This window comes from Triturus cristatus, chromosome 2_2 (assembly GCF_964204655.1).
Source record: "Triturus cristatus chromosome 2_2, aTriCri1.1, whole genome shotgun sequence".
Taxonomy (NCBI): Eukaryota; Metazoa; Chordata; class Amphibia; order Caudata; family Salamandridae; genus Triturus; species Triturus cristatus.
The window spans coordinates 1,004,344,021-1,004,364,503 of record NC_140582.1 but is presented as its reverse complement, the minus strand read 5'-3'; the positions used below and the strand labels follow the sequence as shown (position 1 = coordinate 1,004,364,503).

The 20,483-nt window shown below is 44.1% G+C and overlaps 1 protein-coding gene across 1 annotated transcript in view; it reads right to left on the bottom strand.

Moving 5' to 3' along the window:
• The window catches only part of STK32B (serine/threonine kinase 32B), a 1,850,878-nt gene that overhangs the window by 248,973 nt on the left and 1,581,422 nt on the right, over positions 1 to 20,483 (bottom strand). The window contains exon 10 of the mRNA XM_085642433.1: positions 5,013 to 5,144. Within this exon, the coding sequence (XP_085498559.1) occupies positions 5,013 to 5,144 (132 nt within the window). The remainder of the gene's footprint in view (positions 1 to 5,012; positions 5,145 to 20,483) is intronic.

Genomic DNA, 20,483 nt, shown 5'->3' with positions numbered 1-20,483 from the left:
ATGTTATGTTTAACCATTGTTCTCTTTACTTTTGCATTTAAAAGATGTTGTATTGTAATTGCAGGAATGCTTGCTCTAAGAGTAAATGTGAGTGTCCCTAGGTAACATTTTCCTTGGTGTAACTTGTTTCTCATGATGCATTTATAGATGTGTTTTCTCTCTCTCTCTGTCAGTCCATTAATTGAGATACAGAGAATATCATGACAGCTGTATGATTATCTGGATTCTGTATTTTGTACTTTATGTCTCTATTCTGCGGTTTCTTTGAAGTTGCATCTTCTCATTAAACTGCCATTGTATTCTGCCTCCAATTCCATTTCTCATATGTCTGTTTTCTTCATTTTTGGAGCAAGCGTTCCTAGGCACCCCGGCTCAAATTAAGGTGCCCCTTTTGTCCCTGACTCACTCTCCTGCTCAGTTCTGTGGTGGCTCCCGGGGCTCTGGGGACCGCCCCTAGCTTCCTTGACCCGTAATAGATCTTCCCTCCAACAGCCTCTCTTGCAAGTCCTGTATTGTTGGTTTGTTGCCCCTGCCCCCCTTTCCACTGCCCTCCATAGTCTGTTGTGCTTCCACGGCCCTTCCTGCCTGCTCAGTGTGGTTAAATTGTTGCCTTTGCACCCTCCTACCTACCTTCAATTTTCAGAGTCCGTGCCCCTGGCCTCTGCCTCTCAACAGTATCCTAATGAACAACTAGATTGCTAACATTCTATATTTATTACAAAAGTGTGGAACGCCTGACATCATCTTGATGTAATCAAAACTGTAATACCTAGAGCATTCCTTTAGAAATTACATATATGAGAGGGTCTTATTGGCATCAAAATTATGGTTAGTGCTCTAAAAGACTAAAATAAGGACATATTTTCTGAGTTTTCTAATAGCGACAAAGCACTTTTAAATTATTTGTTATCTTTATTTATCTAGTTGACAACTTGATTAAATGTTGCACTTAGGGGAGAGGATGTGGTGTTACTTCCAGAACTGCAGACTTTGCAACTGGGGAATCAGGTTGAAGTTTCTGCTTCAGCTCGACATTCTGTGATTCTGGTCAAATCACTTAGTCTCCCCATGTCTACAACCAAAATGAATTTGTTCTTGTGTGATGTAACCAATGCTCATGTAAAGCACTCCAATACCTGACAAGTCTGCACTATATAACACTGCAAAAACACAAAATAATAAGTGTTTTGCACACTTCTGTCATTGGGCTATATTTGGGCTATATCTGGGTGATTTTGGGCTACATTTGGGCTCTTTTGTCTCCGGTGGCCATCTTGGGAGATTTATTTGTTATGAAGTTTCCTAATTTCCTCATGTACTGCAGTCTCCTCAGTCGGAAATGCTTTCAGTTTTTTACTTTGATTCCATCATGAAGGTATTCAGATATGTCACACATTTGCCATGAATTCTGAATGTTAGCACTCTAGTTGCTCATTAGATCACTGTAGTAAAACTACTGTTCACCATGGAAGTCTGCTCCTGGTATTAAAAGTGCATGTTTCAGTCTGCATGTCAGAATTTTTTAATGAAATAGAAGAGGATTTGAGAAGTCACTCAAAATGTGCCCTCATTTTCTTTCTTCAGCATTAATCATAATTTCTATGGCAAAATGAACCCCCTCATTGTGTTCCTTTTTAAATTAAATGTTTTAAGTTTTACCAGTTTATTCCAATCAAGATGGCTTCAGGTGTGCCATACTTTTGTCATAATGAAGACAGTAAGTGCTCTAGTTGTTTTTAAGAACATTCTTGGACATTCTGTCATTGGGCTATACTTGGGCTACATCTGGGTGATATTTGGGCTACATTTGGGCTCTTTTGTCTCTGGTGGCCATCTTGGGAGACTTATTTGTTATGAAGTTTCCTAATTTCCTCATTTACTGCAGTCTCCTCAGTAGGAAATACTTTCAGTTTTTTACTTTGATTCCATCAAGAAGGCATTCAAATGTGTCACACATTTGCCATAAAATCAGAATGTTAGCACTCTTTTTGCTCATTAGATCACTGTAGTAAAGCTACTGCTCACCAGGGAAAACTGCTGCTGGTATTGAAAGTGCATGTTTCAGTCTGCATGCCAGGATTTGAGAAGGCACTCAAAATGTGCCCTAATTTTTCTTTCTGCAGCACTAATCATACTTTTTATGGAAAAATGAACCCCCTCATTTTGTTCCTTTTTAAATTAAATGTTTTAAGAGTTACCACTTTAATCCAAGCAAGATGGCTTCAGGTGTGCCATACATTTATCATAAGTAGGACGGTTAGCGCTCTAGTAGTTCTTTGGAACACTCTGGAAAGCTGCAGTAGAACACAAAGGAATCAACTGACAGTCTCTGCCCTTGTTGGATGTACATGTTTTACTGAGAATGTCAGACTTCATTCTCACATGACTGAGAAAGATAATGTGAATTTACAGAAAATAAGCTCTCAGTTTAGCTTATAGATCACCTTCCAAACCTCTGTGGTAAAAGCATGAGAAAATATTTTTCTCTCAATCATGATATCCCAGCAGAAGGCTTTTTCACATGGTGAAATCACCTTAGAACATACCACAATTCCTAAAATGAGTATGGTACCATCAACAAATGATTTATAATGTAACTAAAGTCTTAAAATCTTCTATTAACTGCAATGCTTTTTAATGAGGTGCTATCATGTATATTGGTCCCAAGATGGCTGCCAACACTTCTTGGATGAAGTGCTGACAGCCAATCAGATCTCAGGATGAGATGTGTGGTTAGGCTCCGCCCACATATATATATTGATTTAAATGCTATTTTCTCAGGAACTACTGAACAGATTTACACCAGACCTACAAAAGGCACTTCCTTGACCTGAGGACTACCTCTCTGCCAAATTTCAAGTAACTCTGTTCAGCCGTTCGGGCTGTAGCTGTGTCTAAAGGTCCTATGGAAAAATGCATGGGAAAAACGCGTTTTGGGACCCCCCTTTTTTCTCAGCCCCCTCTTGACGAATCCCCCCGAGACTTTCAGGGTAGGAGCGGAGCATAGCGCCCCACCTATTTTGAAAATTTCGCGAGGATTCATCGACCGGCGCCAAAGTTATTCCAAATAGAATGTTGCGGATTTCCTATGGAAACAGGGTCCTAACTATAACTATCTACTGGCGACCGCCAGTAGATAATATAGATAGATAGATATTACCTACTGGCGGTCGCCAGTAGGTAGTTATAGTTAGGACCACGTTTCCATAGGAAATCCTCAACATTCTATTTTGAATAACTTTGGCGCCGGTTGATGAATCCTCGCAAATTTTTCAAAATAGGTGGGGCGCTATGCTCCGCTCCTACCCTGAAAGTCTCGGGGGGATTCGTCAAGCGGGGGCTGAGATAAAAGGGGGGTCCCAAAACGCGTTTTTCCCATGCATTTTTCCATAGGACCTTTAGACACAGCTACAGCCCGAACGGCTGAACAGAATTACTTGAAATTTGGCAGAGAGGTAGTCCTCAGGTCAAGGAAGTGCCTTTTGTTGGTTTGGTGTAAATCTGTTCAGTAGATTCTGAGAAAATAGCCTTTAAATCAATATATATATCTGAGCCAGCTGACGGTGCGCTTACGGTACGCTTACCGTACGCGTACGGTGGCGTGCGCGAGCGCGATTCTGATTGGCTGTTACATCTAAGTAAACATTCGAATCGGTCGAAACCAGGAAGCGGCGGCCGCCATTTTCTCTCTCGCACTGTGAGGGAGGGGCTGTAAACAAAGGCAAAAAACATATAAAGGGGCTGTTTAGACAGCGCCCATGCACATAGCCATGTTAGTTGAGTCCTCAAAGATCCCCCAAGGCCAAAAACGGTAAATTTTTATTTTTTGAAAATTTCGCCGATTACGCTTACCGTACGCGTACCGTGCGCTTACGCTAAAAAATATTTAAAAAAAAAAACACACTCTCTGTGCATGGCATATTATTGTCATCACTTACAAATTAAATTTAACAGATTACCTATCACAAGGAAGCGCATAATATGTCCTCCATGTGCGCACGGTGCGTAACGTGCCCACCATGCGTGTACGGCACTAACTGCGTAAAGTGGGCGCGCGGTGCGCAAAGCGCACCGCGTGCTCACTGTGCGCGCACGGTGCGCGAAGCGCACAGTGCGCGCACGGAACGAACTGCGTTAAGTGGGTGCGCACGCCACGAATGGCGTAAAGTAACTTAGCATTTAAAAAAACGTACAAATTAACTGAAAAAACCATAGGTTTCACACACGTTATAGTTAGGAATTAGCATTTAAAAAACCTTGCTAATTCACTGAAAAAACCATAGGTTTCACACATGTTATAGTTAGCTGGAAATTTTACTGATAAAAAACCAATGAAATTCCCCCGTTATAGTTACTGTAGGCAACTATAACTCACGCGACCGTAATCCTCTGCTGATGACATATGTGTCTTTATGAAAAAAAAAAATGTGTAATATATGTATAGCTAAAATTTAATGGAAGAAGACATGGGCAAATAAGTGTCTAAATACAGTATTAGCATCAGCAGAGGATTGCGGTCGCGTGAGTTATAGTTGCCTACAGTAACTATAACGGGGGAATTTCATTGGTTTTTTATCAGTAAAATTTCCAGCTAACTATAACATGTGTGAAACCTATGGTTTTTTCAGTGAATATAGATATAGATAGATAGATAGATAGATAGATAGATAGATAGATAGATAGATAGATAGATAGATAGATAGATAGATAGATAGATAGATAGATAAATAGATAGATAGATAGATAGAAATATATATATATGTGTGTGTGTGTGTGTGTGTATTTGTATGATTATGTGTCTATGTCTATGTGTGTGTTAAGAGTAACAATGTGTTTTGTGTGTGTGTATGTGTGTGGTGTACACTTAAATTGACTTGTGGGTAAAATACAATATTTTAAGTTGTTTGAAGTGAAATATTTCAATGATAGTTAATGATCGTACAATACAAATTGGAACACATAAATGCAATAAAGTTATGGGAAATTTAACACCAAAACATTCTTATTCTTACCAACGGGCAGCTCTCTTTAGACCCATCTCTGGATTTGTTCTTAGCCAGTCGTTTCTTCTTTTTATGGAGGGGTTTGGACTCTAGTATCATTTCTTCTAGTTCAAACGTTGGATCACAGTTAAGACGTCCTTTCTGTTAGGACAAACAAGACCATACATGTAACAAAGCTGTTACAGTAACGTTCGGCTACTTACATTGCGTCACCATCCAGTGGAGAACATTGATAGGCATGTCTACAAGCCACATATCATCAAGTATATGTTCCAATCACGTACACTGAACTGATTACAAAAGTGGTGGACTCGACGGGCAGGATTTACAAAGATGTTGTTGAGGAGTAGGGGCAACTTACTCCTGTAGTGCTCTTCTCTTCTTCCTTTTCTACAACCTTCTCTTAGGCATCCTACTTTCTAGTCAAGCATTAACAATTTATTTATTAAATTCTTTATGATTTTTTTTATATATAGTAATCTTCTAGAGTGCGTCTTTTCAGACTGGCATTAAAGAGCTGTACACTATAAAAATAACCTTGAAAACAAGGCGAGGGGCTCTACAAATCCAGAGGGACAGAGCACCTATGTAAATTGAAAATTAAAACCAGAATTTTCCCTCTGGAACTACTTTTGCACACTTGGTCATTTACTCCTCACTCATGCCAATCACCATCTGATGCATCAATGTTCCCCCAAGATTAAACTAAGAGACTCTACTAAGAGTATATAAGGACTATTGTGCGAATTTAATAGATGAGAAATTCAAATAGGTAAACATGTATGATACAAATACAAATCATCAAATTTTTACCTATTTGAGTTTCTGATCTATTAAATTCGCACAATAGTCCTTATATACTCTTATTAGAGTCTCTAACACGTACAGAAAACATCAACCGTAACAATATTCAGAAAAGAACCCAGAGAGTTTGGAGGTAGGCTGTAGGGGAAAGGAAGGAGATGGGGTACGAGAAAGTAGGTAGATAAATCATCAGACCAGCAGTATTTACATCAGGCATGTGGGAAGAACTGTCACAACTGAGGAAGGGGCATGGGAGAACATCTTAAGTAATTTTCGAGAGAATCAATAGTCTATTGATTTCACACTTTAGAGTATGCTATGCGAAATCTCATGTGTAGAACACATTTTAAAGAGTAAATTAACAATATTTGGCTTGATACAGATTTCCTATGACAGGTCTGAAGTCTTATATTTAAAAACAATGACTTTATTAAACAATAAAATATTCTCTCTCTCTCATTACAAAACTTTCTTATACGATTATTTTTTGGACAAATGTTTTCCCTGAAGCTACTCTGTTTTGTTCATATTCTGATGCAACACTGAAACCAACATCTGTCATTGCATATGGGTAATGGCAGCAGCCGCAAGACACAGATGACAGTCACTGAAATAGATATTAACAGTAACTCCTTCCCAGTTGCTATTTATACACGTATTTAAGGCTGACTGACTGCAGCCGAAAGAGATTCATGTACGAGCAGTACAGAAAAGCTCTGTAGCTTGACCTCCAACCCTGGCACTGCTGCCCACCACTGCCTGCCACCAATATGCTGGAGCCCACTAGCCCTTCACCAGAGCCTGCCACCACCTCCATCACCCACTAGGTGTGTGTCAAATGTTATTACGCAACAGCAGCTATGCTGAAATAATGACACTATTTTCTTGTGAGAGTGTTCTCACAACTTAGGGCCTGATTATGATGGCGGTCGGACAAGCATCTGACCGCCATCCTGTCGGGAACAAGACCGCCCGACTAGCTGTTGGAGGTCCTGCCATCAGGATGAGGATGTGACTGCCCTCAAAGTGGTCACAATCTGTATATTTTGCATTGCTGCATGTGCTGGGGGCTGCAGCACACGCAGCAGTTCAAAATAAACACATTGCACATATCCCTGCACCATGTGGCAGACACCATGTCGTGCCTGCCACATGGTGCAGGGATATGTAGGCGGGCACAATAGGGCCCCCAAGTCACTTTCTGCCTGCCTTTTCATGGCAGGTTAACCGCCATGAAAGAGACGGCGGAAAGGGACATTGTAATCCCTACGGCGGTGCACGAGCAGGCACTGCCACCATTGCTGGTACTGCAGTCACTCTGTGGCAGTTGATCTCTCTGTCCGCCCACCATCCGCCCGCCATTGTAATGCGGTGGGCGGACCTGCAGGGTCTGATGGCGGTGGGACCACCACCGATGGCCAGAAGGTGGCGGACCCATGGTTATCGTGATGAGGGCCTATGTGTTCACACTTTTAATACAGTTTTCCTGAGAACTCTGAAATTAGCTGGACATCGATCGTTTTTTCTCACAACAATTTAAAAGGAGTACAAAAGTCCTGGGGGGAAATTCTCACGAACGTGTGATAACTACTGCAAAAGTAGCTTATCGCAACTCTTCACATAGAAGTCTATCACGGGAAAATAACACCATGTTAACGTGGTATTCACAAAACGGTGGCACCATGCGATAGATCCACCACAGCGGGTCAAATGAACGGGTTAAAATCAGCGCGACGCTGCAAAAATGCGAAACACCAACACGAAAAAAGCGGCGATGACACAAAACGCAATACAAAAATCAGAAAAACCAGCCACAGGCCTGCAATCCCCATGCGACATGCGGGAAGCACTATAAAAGTTGGGAAAAAAACACAAACAAAAGGCAAACAACAGCGAAGCATAATGGAGGCAGCCGGAGCAAGTGCAGAGGAAATCCAGAACCCAAAAGGCCCCCCGGAGGACCAGCCTGGGAGCTCGGGTTCAGGGAAGGGAAAGGAGAAGAAGAGTAGGAAGAAAAGGTTCAGTCCGCAGGAAAACAGGATCCTGATAACGGAGCCGATAGAACACCATCAACTACTGTTCGTCACCTCCACTGTGTCACTGGCAACTAAAATGGAATATGGCAGACAATCGTGGACAAGGTGAATGCAGTCGGAGCACTGAAGAGGACAATGGAAGAGGTCAAGAGGCGCTGGAATGATGTCAAGCGCAAAACCAAGCAGAAACTCGCAAACAACCGGAAGGCAGCAATGCAGACTGGAGGTGGGAGCCCAGCGCCACAGGAGGAGCTGGACGAGATGGAGGAAATGGTGTCCACAGTCATCAGTGGAGAGACGGTGGCAGGAGTTAGGGGCCCGGACACTGCTCAACATGACTGGACACAACAGCACCAGGGTGAGTAACGACCAGGGACTGGGGGCACGGGGGGAGATGGGCACAATGGCACACATGCACAAGTAAGCTTAGCACATATGCGGACAAACCATGCCCCTGACCCCCGACTCCCACCAAGAGGCCAATGCATCCAAGTATGCAACATCTCAGCACTGTATAAGCACAGACGTCAGAGGCACACTGCATGTATGGGATAAGGGGCAGTCAAATCAGAGCTGCAGGGGCGACTCCCCCAAAATGGGGTGCACATACATCACTTGCAGAGCACATCATACATGTGAACACAATGTTAAACTGCATATCCCCTTCACATTGCAGAGAGAAATTCAACACCTCCTGCAGAGCAGTCCCAACCTCTCTTCTCTGATGACGAAGAGGACCATGACACCTTTGACCTCGACGCCCTCCAACAGCTCGTGGACAGCCTCCGCAGCCCACTTCCAAGAGCTGGGCAGCCCAGCTGCTATGAGTAGAACCCACCCCCTGCACAGAACACAAGGCAGGCAACACCCACCACCACGGCTGCCTCCCAGGACCCCCACGACAAACACATTTCCTTCCAATGCCTTGTGTTGGGGTGCCAAGAGAAGCTGGCTGAACAGGTGCAGGTGGGGTTCAACCGCATGGCAGACAAACTAGACATCATACGTGGGTGTCTAAGTTCCATCAGAGACCACTCACAGTCCCTAGCGGACACTGAGAGTCAGCTCCATGCCCTCCAACGAACCATGACATCACCAGAGTCCTGACTCTGCGACAAGAACGACTATCCAGTCATAGTGGCTTCAGCGAGCTCGCCCGGGAGTTGAGGCTCATGCGGAAGCTCATGGCGAACATGGAGCGGATGCGGGCGGAAAGATTGGCTGCCACGACTGCACACGAGCGAGAGGTAGCTGGGTAACTCAGTGCCATAAAGACCCTCCTCAGGTCATTGCTGCCACAAGGCCAGGCGCTGATGCATTCTGCTGCTACCAGTCCATCCACATCCCCGGTCCCTGATGTGTCAGTGCCACACAGTGAGGCGGACATTCCACCTCCGGCCTCTGAGGTGTCAGTGCCACACAGTGCTGGAGAAAGAACACCACCACCCACATGAGAGGCAGATGAAACAGCAGAGGACGAAGATGTGGATGAATCTGCCCTCGTGGTCAGAAGGAAGCGGTAGCATTCATCTCCGCCATATGGCCTGTTTCTGCTTGATTCGGCCCTTTGCATCATCACCTTCCACTGTCCTCCGATGCACTCTGTGACACTCACCTTGGACCTCGACATGGACTGCAATATTCTGTTTGGTCACCAATGACACAGCTATAATACTGCGATCTGAACTCTTCCTCTTCCGATGTACATGTCATTCCCTGAAGGACTCTTGCTGGCCCTCCACGGGCTAACAATGTAAAGTGGGGTTTTGCAGGGCCCTGTACTGCTCAAGCTGCAAGGCTCCACTGAATGTGCATTAAACATTCATTTTCACACCGATGTGCCATGTCTATGATCTTGTAAGTGTGGAGGTATGGATGCATGTGGTATCAATGATTTCCCCTTACGTCAATGTTGCTCATGTTGTGGGACTTGGGTCACAGGGTGACACATTGCCTAATGCATGCCGGGTGGTGCCGACAATAGAACGGAGACACACACACTAGTTACTTCCTTGTCTAGTCCAGAACGGAACCACGCCCAGAGCCTGGGGGTCATTGTTCACACCCTTATGCTGGACTGGCATACGCCAGGCCAGCCCACTCCGCTTACGCTCACAGGGGGGGGGACAACGCTACATGTCCCAGGTCTACCCTGTAGGGATCTTCTGCTCACAGGTCTAGTTGTCAGCATGCCACAGCTACTCTCTTATGGCTGGTTTACACCCACACCACACCCATCCAGCACAGCCTTCACATGACATGTGACCCTGCCAATAAAAAGGGCCTGTCACACATGCTGGATGCCATTTCCACTCTGCAACTGGGTGTCTCCATGTGGTTATCATTTCTGCCTGAGGGCCTTGGGCCCGGGCACAGCACATTGCCCAGTGCCGGGGGTGACATGATGGCGTCTGCACCACAAGACTCAATCATAAAGGGTCCATGGCATGTGGGGCACAGACTTGGTGGCACCAGATACACTGTGGCAGGCACACCGCCATGGGATGGTGTCTTTCAGTGCACTGAGGTAGGGGCACCTTAAGTGCTGAGCGGGTGTGCAGCCTGCAATGATGCGCCATCCAGGTGGTCCGGAATGGTGGCATTATTGTGAGCCCTGCTGGACCGCAGTATAGGCCTGAGCCAGCAGGCAGTGCAGGCCTACCACCACAGGCATCGCCTCGCAGTTCACAGGGTAAGTGGCACCTCGAGGGCTGAGCGGGTGTGCAGCCTGCGATGAGGCTGGGTTCACTGATATGTTCTCTGCCATAGCGAAATCAAGACCCAGAATCAAGTGTGTGGCCTGGTGGCCAGCGGTGCAGGGCTGCATGATGTGGAGGGTGCCATGGTTGCGGGCCCCAGGCTTGGGGCTCCCATCGGCACGTAGTGGGCCCTCTTGGAGACACGCCTGTGGCGGAAGGTGAGCAGTGAGGCCTGGTTGAGCAGAGGCGGGAAAGCGCTGATGGCGTGTGCTACTGTATGGACTCCACCATTCATGTCTCTGGCAACTGTTTCAGATGTGGGACCTAGGGGACTGCAGTGTGTACCGGTACGTGGTTGGAGACACACCGGTGGCTGCAGGTGAGCAGTGAGGCCTGTGTCTGCAGTGTTGGCACTCTCTTCCTCTCTTTCTCTCTCCCTCTTTCTCTCTCTCTCCCTCTCTTACTCTCTCTTTCTCTTTCCCTCTCTCTTTCTCACCCTCTCTCCCTCTCGTTCTCTCCCCCCTCTCCCCTCTCTCTCTCTCTCTGTTATTGTGCAACTTCAGACGATTTGTTTGGTTCATGGTTTCGTGGAGTTGATGTGCATTTTCTTTGTACAAATGGTGGGTGGTGGGGTCCGGGGGTGGGGGGTGGCAGTGGGTGTATTTGCCCTATTGGGGCTCCGGGCTGCATGTTCAGTTGCTCGGGGGCATCTGTTGTTCTTCATGTTTGGCCATGGGCTGTGCTCCCTTGGCTGCTGCCGGTTGTCGTCTGACTTTACACCGGGTCAGAGCAGGTGTTAGTTTCCTGCTGCTAACATGCCTTATCGCCCGTTTTGGGATCTTATCGCCGAACTGGCTGGTCATTGAGAATGTTGTGGAGTGGTGTTGTCGCGGCTTTTTGCTCGGGAACGCCTACTCTGCATCTCATTAGCGATAGTTGCCGGGGTCATCCGTGGCGATGTTTTTTGAGGATGCTATTGCTGGAAAACTGGTGATATGGGCTGTTAGCACCAGCTTGTGAATGAGGCGGTAAATTTATCATGACTTTGGCTGCGATAAAGTGCCGATAACTCTGCGATAGCTCCTTGAGAATATGCCCCCTGATTTCTAGACGAATCAAACACGTTGAAAACTTATATATGTAGGGTATTAATTATAGAATTTGTGCTAATTATGGGAAGATGAAAAATATGTGAAAAATATCACAAGGTCACACCTCGTACTCTGAGGTATATAATAAAAACTGACCAAATGAACCCTATTTTCTTTCTGTATTTGCATAGTAATTTAATTACCAGTTCATTATCTATTAATGCAAAGCTATCTATATACAGATACATGAGTCAAGAATGATAAGAAATAACAGGATTTTGGTTCTGTGTTTTGGGAGTAGAGTGCAATTACCCACAGTGCTCCTGCCCGGATGGTGCTAGCTGCCAGTGAGAGAGTGTGAGCGTGAGTACGAGAGGAGAGGAGAGGAGGACGCCGGCCTGCCGACCTGCCGAGTTACCGAGTTGCTGACTCGAGGTCTTCCCGCCAATCTTGGTGTTTCTGCTTCTGCGGCGCTGTGCACCATCGGGACACCGAGTTGCCGAGTCACGGCCCTTGCGTCCCTCACTGATCCTTTTGGAGAGATTTTTTCCCTACTTCTCTACTCCCCTGTATGAGTCTAACAACGTGGCGCGAAGGGTTCTGACAGCATCTGCTTGGTGGTGCGGCCGATGTTAAGCCGCGCTCAGCTGTCCTCTGCAGCGGCTGTTTTGGGAGCCACGTCCGGCTGCCCTAAGCTTCAACGGAAGCTCTTCTGCAGCATTTGGGTGGGCTTCCTGTTTCTTCCTCCCGTATCTGCCAGACTCAGACATGGGTTTCTACGGGAATGCAGAAGTCAAGCGTGCCTCGTGAACCCGAGTCTCTTGAAAATCTTCTCCGCTCCTGTGCGGCACTTTGAGCGGCGATCCCCAGCAGCCAGGACAAAGCCTGAGAAAGCAGCATTCCTTCTAACTTGAGCCTTCAAGCTGGTGCTCTCAAACCAGAAGGAATCCGGTCCGTCTTTGGCATTAGCCGAGGACGCCAGTGAAGCGGAGTCAAGGGAGTAGCAGGCGGCGAGTGGAGCTGTGTGGATAGAGCTCTGTCATACTGCCAACTGCCCTCGGTCTGCCCTCCGGTCATCGCCTCAGGGAGACGCAGCGCCAGCGTTTGTGGGAGTAAGCGGACGCAAAAGACCCTGAATCTACGAGCCCCAGGAGTCTAAGGGGCAGCACCAGCAGCGGAGGTCCCGCCCTCCAACACCGGGGACCGTATTTCTGCACATCGCGCCTCCTGCCACGCTAAGCCCGGGCAAAGGGTGGGCCGTCTGTGGCCGTCCGGGGCAGGAGGTGGCAGGGCAGGGCCACAGACATTGGTGTTTGCTGTCATGACCTATCGCCTCTTACGTGAGATAATCTCAACTTATTTAGTGTTAAGTATTGTGATTGGGATATCACAATTGTTATTATCATTATTATTATTTTATTGTTATTGTTGTGCAATTCATGATAGTTTAGGCGTGTTTATTTTTTTATATCTGTGCAGCAGGCTGTGTCTGGGGTTGTAAGCATGTCCAAACAAAAAGCCCCTAAACCCTCTGTAGCGCCTGCAATGCTTGACAATTACCTAGTCAAAGTTGTTAATAAAATCAATAACGACCGTCGACTTTCCCTAAGTCGGGGTAGTCCTCCTGCTTCCCCGTCTATCCTGTCTACCTCTCTAGGTGTACCAGTGTTAGATGTTAGCCCAGATCATGATTTACAGCTGGTGACAAATAGTGATGATTTAGCGTCAACGACCCTTAATCGGTCGCTGGTAAACGATTTTCCTGATAATCCTGGGGATTTCTCCCCGGTGTGTAGAGCCGTTAGGGCTTGTCGGAAAATACCTGTTAAGCGAGGAGGGAATAAAAAGGCCAAGAAAACTGGCTGGGGGGGAGGAGACTCTAGAAAAGGAGGGTCCAGCCCAATTGAATCTTGAGCAATTTAACTTGCTGGTAAGCCTTATCGATGCTAAGCTTGATAAGATTATTCTACCTTTGGTGGCCAAACTAGATCGGATTTCGAAAGAAGTAACTAGATTGGGCCACCATTTGGATACCTACACCACTTGGGTAGGTACTCCAACGACCACTGATACTGGTAATAATGCTAGAAAAGAGGTAGTAATTCCATCTGATGAGGGGACCAAGGCTAACCAAATAGTTATACCAGTTCAACTGCACACTGCGAGCCGAGAGTACCAGGCTACTTCGGTAGCTGAAAGCAATGTAGGTTGGACCGAGGTGAGGAGAAAGGGCTCTTTTAATCTCCCGCCAGACTGTGCCCCCTATGTGGTGGTTCTAACTAACGTTCCACGGGTTGATTCACTAATGTCTCAGTCTCAGTATGAATCTCATGATTCCCTGAAAAATAAAACTGGTTTTTGGCTGCATAAGCAATGTGGGTTCCCAATGGCCCTTTCTAATGACATACTAACTACTAGAAGGGTCAACTGGGTGGGTAACTCTAGAAAGACTTGTAGGGGCGACAGTGTTATTATTAATTTTAAACATCCCCAACACGTCGCTACAGTTCTGCTTAGAGCAGCTACCTTACCGTTTACTGACAACAGTATTTGTGCACGCCCGCTTGGCTTTTATTATAGCCACCTTATTAATATGCCTCCTAATGATAACAATCCTCTTTGGCTACCTCCGCCGATCCAGCAGCGGGGTATAGCCATTCCTCTGTACAATCGTTTCCATGCCCTTAACAGCTTAGATTCTAATGACTGACTCAATTTTGAGAGCCCGATACCCTCGAGTGATGCTATTAATAAACGGGTTATCGAAACCATCAATGTTAACTTGGTCTTGGAGCCAACCAGGGAGGAGGATTCTCCTGATAGTGAGTGTAGGGGGACAGTCAATGGAAATCAAAGTGAAGAAATTTCTCCAACTGTATTTATCACACCAGACAGGACCAACGTAAGGGGAAAAGGAATAATCTTAGCAAGCTGGAACGTCGCAGGTTTAAAATCCAAGGGGAAGGTTCTGGGCTGGCAGAATTTTATCAATTCCTATGATATTATATGTTTTCAGGAGACATGGTGCAGGGAAGAAATTAATTATGAGGGGGTTGTTTCATATAATTTGGTGGCGAAGGGCACTGGGCCGGGCAGAGCTAACGGTGGTTTGCTGATATTAGTGTCAGTCCATCGCCCAATTATAGTAAAAAGGTATATTATAGTGGGAGAACATGCTCAGATTCTTTGGTTGTTGGAGGAATAGACACATCATATTTTATTGATTAATTACTATAATAATATTTTTGACAGTTCCAGGGATGCAGTCGTCCGTGATTTGGCCTGTGCCATCGAAAATTTAAACCCAGAAGTTAATGTTTCCTTTGATTTTGTCTGGGTTGGTGACTTTAATATTCCATTATGTGAACTGTCAACTGACAAAGTATGTGGACTCACAAACGATGCAGGAGTGGAAGACCTGCATTTCTGTCATAACAACTATGGAGATGTACTAAATTACTTTATGGGGTACTATGACTTAAAAATTCTAGGTCTCCCAAGAGAGGAATCTGGTCAAATTATCCCTACTTTTAGGGGTCATCATTCCTGCTCAGTTATTGATCATGTGATTGTTTCCTCTAATATTGTTTCCTGTTGTGCCCCCCCAGGATTGAAGTATCTACCATAAGCGACCACAATTGTATTATTTTGGAAACAACTTTTTGGGGCGATAGTTGTGTTAAAACGGGCGCTTTTGTCTCTAATATTGAACCGTATAGACCAAATGGTGTCCGTCTGAGATGGGCTGGGGATAAAGCAAGTGACTTAATTAGTTTTATCGTGAGGGACTGTTTACCTAATATCATTATTATATTTGATAACTTTACTGACGAAACGCAGGTTTTAAATGCTTTTAAGGATATCAACAAAATTATTGAGGCCAGATTTACTAAATCTAAGGGGGGCCACTGTAGTAATGTACCAAGTTGGTTCGATCATTTGTGTACCCGTCTATTAACCGAATTAAAACATGCGCTTGCCAAAAAGCCTAGGGACACTGATTCTGTTAATTAAGGCTAGAATATAAGCTTGCTCTAAAGCGGAGGAAGATTGAGCTACAGCAGTCGGCATGGGACTCTCTTAATCAAGCAGCTGAACTATCTAACAGTACTTTGTTCTGGGCTACTGTTAACTCTCCTTTTCTTAAGGATGAGAATACCCCAACGTGAACCTCCAATGTCCCGAGTGATGGTTGGTTTGCCCATTTTTCAAATATTTTATACTCTAATAGCTGTATGGGCACCTGCCAGAATAGATGGCCTGTTTTTTCCCTGAATATTACAGTTAATGAGGTAGAATCTGGCATCTGCGCCAGTAAGGGGGGGAAAGCCCAGGGACCAGATGGGGTGCCCATTAATGTGTACAAAACGGCTCCCGAGATGTGGAGCCCTCTGTTAGCTACAGTTTTTAATGCTGCGAAACATGGGGGGAATCTATTATTATTCCAATACATAAAAAAGGTAGTAGGTCCGATGTAAAAAATTATCGACCAATCTCTCTTTTAGATTCGTCTGTCAAAATCATGAGCAGAATTATGTTAGTAAGGTTAGAGGAATGGGCCGAGCAAGAGGGTATCCTAGCTGATAGCCAGTATGGATTTATAAAGGGCAAGAGCACACTCGATCAGTGTTTAAACCTTGATCTGTTGATCGGGAAATACACTGAAGCTAAGCCAGGCTCACTTTACCTCTGTTTTGCAGACCTTAGTAGTGCCTTTGATATGGTTGACCATTCGATTTTATGGTCAACCTTGTTACAGTTAGGTGCCCCAGAAGGTATAATCTATTTTCTTGCTAGATTGTATGGGAACCTAAAAACATGTGTGCGTTTTGGGACCAAAGGAGAATGCACCCCTAAATTTGGTGTAAAAAGAGGTATTAGACAGGGCTGTGTCGCTATTTTAAAAACTATTAAAGCAGATGTCCCACACATCAAAGGTTCCCCTGTGCCAGTGTTATTATACGCTGACGACGCTGTCTTACTTTCCAATACTCCATTAGGATTGCAGCGCCTGATTGATAGATTCTCTACCTTCATTAAGGATAGGAAGTTGACTATCAATAAGAAGAAAACGTATATTATGATATGAGGGGCTAAAAGCAATAAGAAAAGTAAATTTGTAAATTATTTTTTTATAGACAAGGACAAGGTGCATCAAGTGGATACTTTTTGCTATCTTGGTATAACCTTCTCTCATGATAGAAAGTGGCTCAATGAATTTAAAAATATTCGTATTAAAATGGAAAAAAACGCCCATGGTGTTTTTAGATTCGCTGCGAAGGTCGGAGATCAACGTACAAGGGACATGCTCAAGATTTATCAAGGTAGGTGTGTTAGTATTGCTCTGTATGGGGCGGGTGTTTGGGGACACTCCCATGCCCATACTTAGCAGCTGGAGGAAAATGCTTTTCTAAAAAAACTCCTGTTACTACCTTCCACTGCTTGTACTGAGCTTACCCACCGAGAGCTGGATATTAATTTTCTTACTGATCAACTATCTCTGAGGCCACTTATGATCTGGCGTTCTATCTGGCTCCAGGAAGAAAAAACTTTTAATAGATTGGTCATTAAAGACTGTCTCTCGCTGGATACATTTCTAAATATACCCTGGCTAAATTATGTTGTCAGATGTTTTTCAGAAATATTTAATCTAAACATCTTGACGGACCCTAGAGCAGCATCTTTAGTAACGAAACAAGAGCTGAAAATAAACTTTTTGGCATTTGCCGCAAGGAAGCGGGCCATTGCTAACGGCTCTCTATCCACTGTTATGTTTTATAATAAACATAACTCTGTTGAAGGTTTACCCATTTATTTAGTATGGGTAACAAGGCCATCCCATAAGTTTGTGCTGACCAGACCAAGGTTTGGTATAGCCCATCATTTAGTGGCATTGCCAACACTCAAGAAACACCAGCAGGGACCCTGTATGTGTGATGGCGTTTCCAAACAGAGTACTGAGCACTTTCTTTTCATATGTACACTGTATATGAATTTTCGTATTGCCTATTTAAAACCTATGTTTCTTAAATATGGTATACGTACTGTTAATGAGGCTATGAGCTTAATTTTTAATCTACAACACGTCGATATCTGTTTTTTTACTGCTATGTTTTTAATTCAATCTATTAAGGCCAGGAAAAGTATGTGTTTTTAATCTATTATTTGTAATATTTAGGTTTTGACTGTAAACCGGTTGTACCTGACACCCTAATGCATCTGTTATACTTTTTGTTGTGCCATTATGGTCATTTTATATGTACCGAATAAAGCTTCATGAATTGAATTGAATTGAGTCAAGACTCAATTTTGTTAACTTTATCCATCTCTTTGTCAACTTTACCAACCTATTTGTCAACTTCACCAAGCTCAATGTCTACAACTGCTTTTGTTAGGTGCAATAAATAACCACTGTGAGATCAATAATATTATGCCCTTACCAACATAGAGTTAAAAAAGCTAAATGATTTTAGTTGAATACCATCTGAAGTTCAGTGGTGAAAGTACCTGCAATCAGTATGTTTATTTAAAATAACCAATATGGTTTAGAGATTGAATATTAAAAGACAGGTTTATTATATGGTCCATTAAAATATCGAAATTGAACCAAAAAGTTCAGATGGTTTCTAAATTTCTGTTTGAGCAAACCACTGTGTTGTAGAGAAAAGCTTTACTTCCAAAAGTGAATTCGTACCTATAGATTTTTTGCTGCTCTCTTTACTCATACAACATCAGATATTCTACCTTTAGCACACCTGAGGTAAGTCAAGTACTGTGTTTTCCTCTATATTGAAAATGCATTTCTCATTTCCTGTCTGGAAACATGAATGACTGAACAGCGTATGTAAATCATTATAGTTAATTTCCATCATATGAAAACTCCATAACTTGTATTAATATTGTATGGTCATAAGGTTAAAATTAATTGGCTGTCTGCAAGGTCTTATATTACCAGAGGGATGAAGGTTTTGCCTTGCACTGTGCTTTTTTCATTGGAATGTAGCATGGACATTCACATAGTTTTCTAAAATATGCACTAAAGTAATTCAGAAGTCTATCGGCAACAGACGAGGGGTTGGCAGCGCAAGAAATACATGTATGCTTTTGCTTGTCAATGGAGAAGTTTTTGAAGGGTCTGAAACTTTGTTCTTTACTTTTGTGTTGGCCTTGGATTGGTTAGGTTGCGTAGGAGGCTTAGCATCAAGATAGGGATGGTGAGGTGGTCAGTCCAGTCCCGGAGTATGGGTGGTTTGCATTGGACTGTTAGTAATTTGAAAAGACAAGATTGAGGGTGTGGCCTTTGAAGTATGTTTACTGGGTTACATGTTGTATCATATAGAATTTGCCGATGAGGTTGAGAAGGGTGTCTTGTGTTTTTTTTAGCTTGTATTGTGTGGGAGATTTAAGTTACCCAAGATGGTTGTGTGGGGCTGTTGGATGGAAGAGGAGGCAAGGAGATCATGCAGTTCATCAGTGAAGTTCTTTTTCAGCCTGGAGGCCTGTAGATTAGATGGAAGGTGGAGGAAAGAGACATCTCAAAACATCCATAAAGTTAATTATCTCTTGCTTGCCTGCAGCCAAGGCCAAGAGGTCTTATTGGTGACAGTGATGCCTCCTCTCTTCTTATGTGCTCAGTCCTTATGATAGACGCTGTAGCTTGTGGGAAGAAAGACATCTAGGATGAGTGAGAAAGTGGAGGTAAACCATGTTTCTGTAAGGAAGTGGGCCTCAGGCTTACGCTAGGTGATAAGGTCTGCAATATTTCGTGCATAGAGCACTGCAGAACGAGAATTAATCAGCATGAGGTAGTGTTCTGTAGTTCGAGGGAGTGTGGAGCTAGTGGGATATGTATGAGTGGGTCTATGGTTCTTAGGATGCTTTATGAATGTTTGTCATATCTTGGTGTAGGTATAATTGAGGGAATTGGCTGTCTGAGGTGTTAGGTGAGGCAGGATTATATCTTACCTAGTTGGTCTCAGTGGAACAGGTGTTCTGTCCCAAGGCACTTCTTGTAGCCACTATTTGCTGGTGACATCCAGGTGATGGGATGTACTGAGAAGTTGATGAAGTAAAGGGCAGGTAGAAAGTGGTGGGAAAATGGTAGATGGGATATGCAGTGATATCACTTCCTGTGCAGATGGGTGATTTAAAATAAAGTTTTCTCGCTTGGCTCCTTTTTTTAGGAGAACAGTCCCATCTGTTTTGTTCCAGTTTGAGGAAGCGATTAACATTTTTCTAACTCTAAGCTTTTTCCAGAGTGCTATAACATCTTTTCCACTTCTCCTTTTAGGCCATGACAAGGGTTCAAGTGGTGTTTCCCCACTTTCCTTAGGTCCAGAGCCAACTGTTTTTTGGTAGTTTTCTTAAAGACAGATGCAGATCCTTTGTCTCCTTGACCTTTCAACCTTTCAAAACAAAACTAAAGAAGGTCCAGGGCGGGCAGGCTCTTTCTGTATAGACCTGCACAACTTTGTACTCATGAGACAGAAAAAGGCCAGCTTTCCTGGACCTGTGAAAAGCCTTTCATGTCCAGAGATTTAAAACATAGAAGGAGGCTTCGCTTCTTAATGCATCATTAATCTTCTTGTATCTCAATTCCAATCAGCCTTGATTGTGGTTGCAGCAGTAAGTGAAACCAAATGTGGATAGAATTTTAGAATACTCACACATTTCCAACCTTCTTTTACAGTACATTAGCTAGTGTATGTTCCAGTTAATCACTTTTTAGAATGATGTGTTCACATAATGACATAACTGAGTAGAACCCAACCCTCTCTGGTAACATCTTCTGTTCCACTTGGGGAGAGTAGTTAATCCTGGCCTGGGGGATCCATTAATTTAAAAGAAACA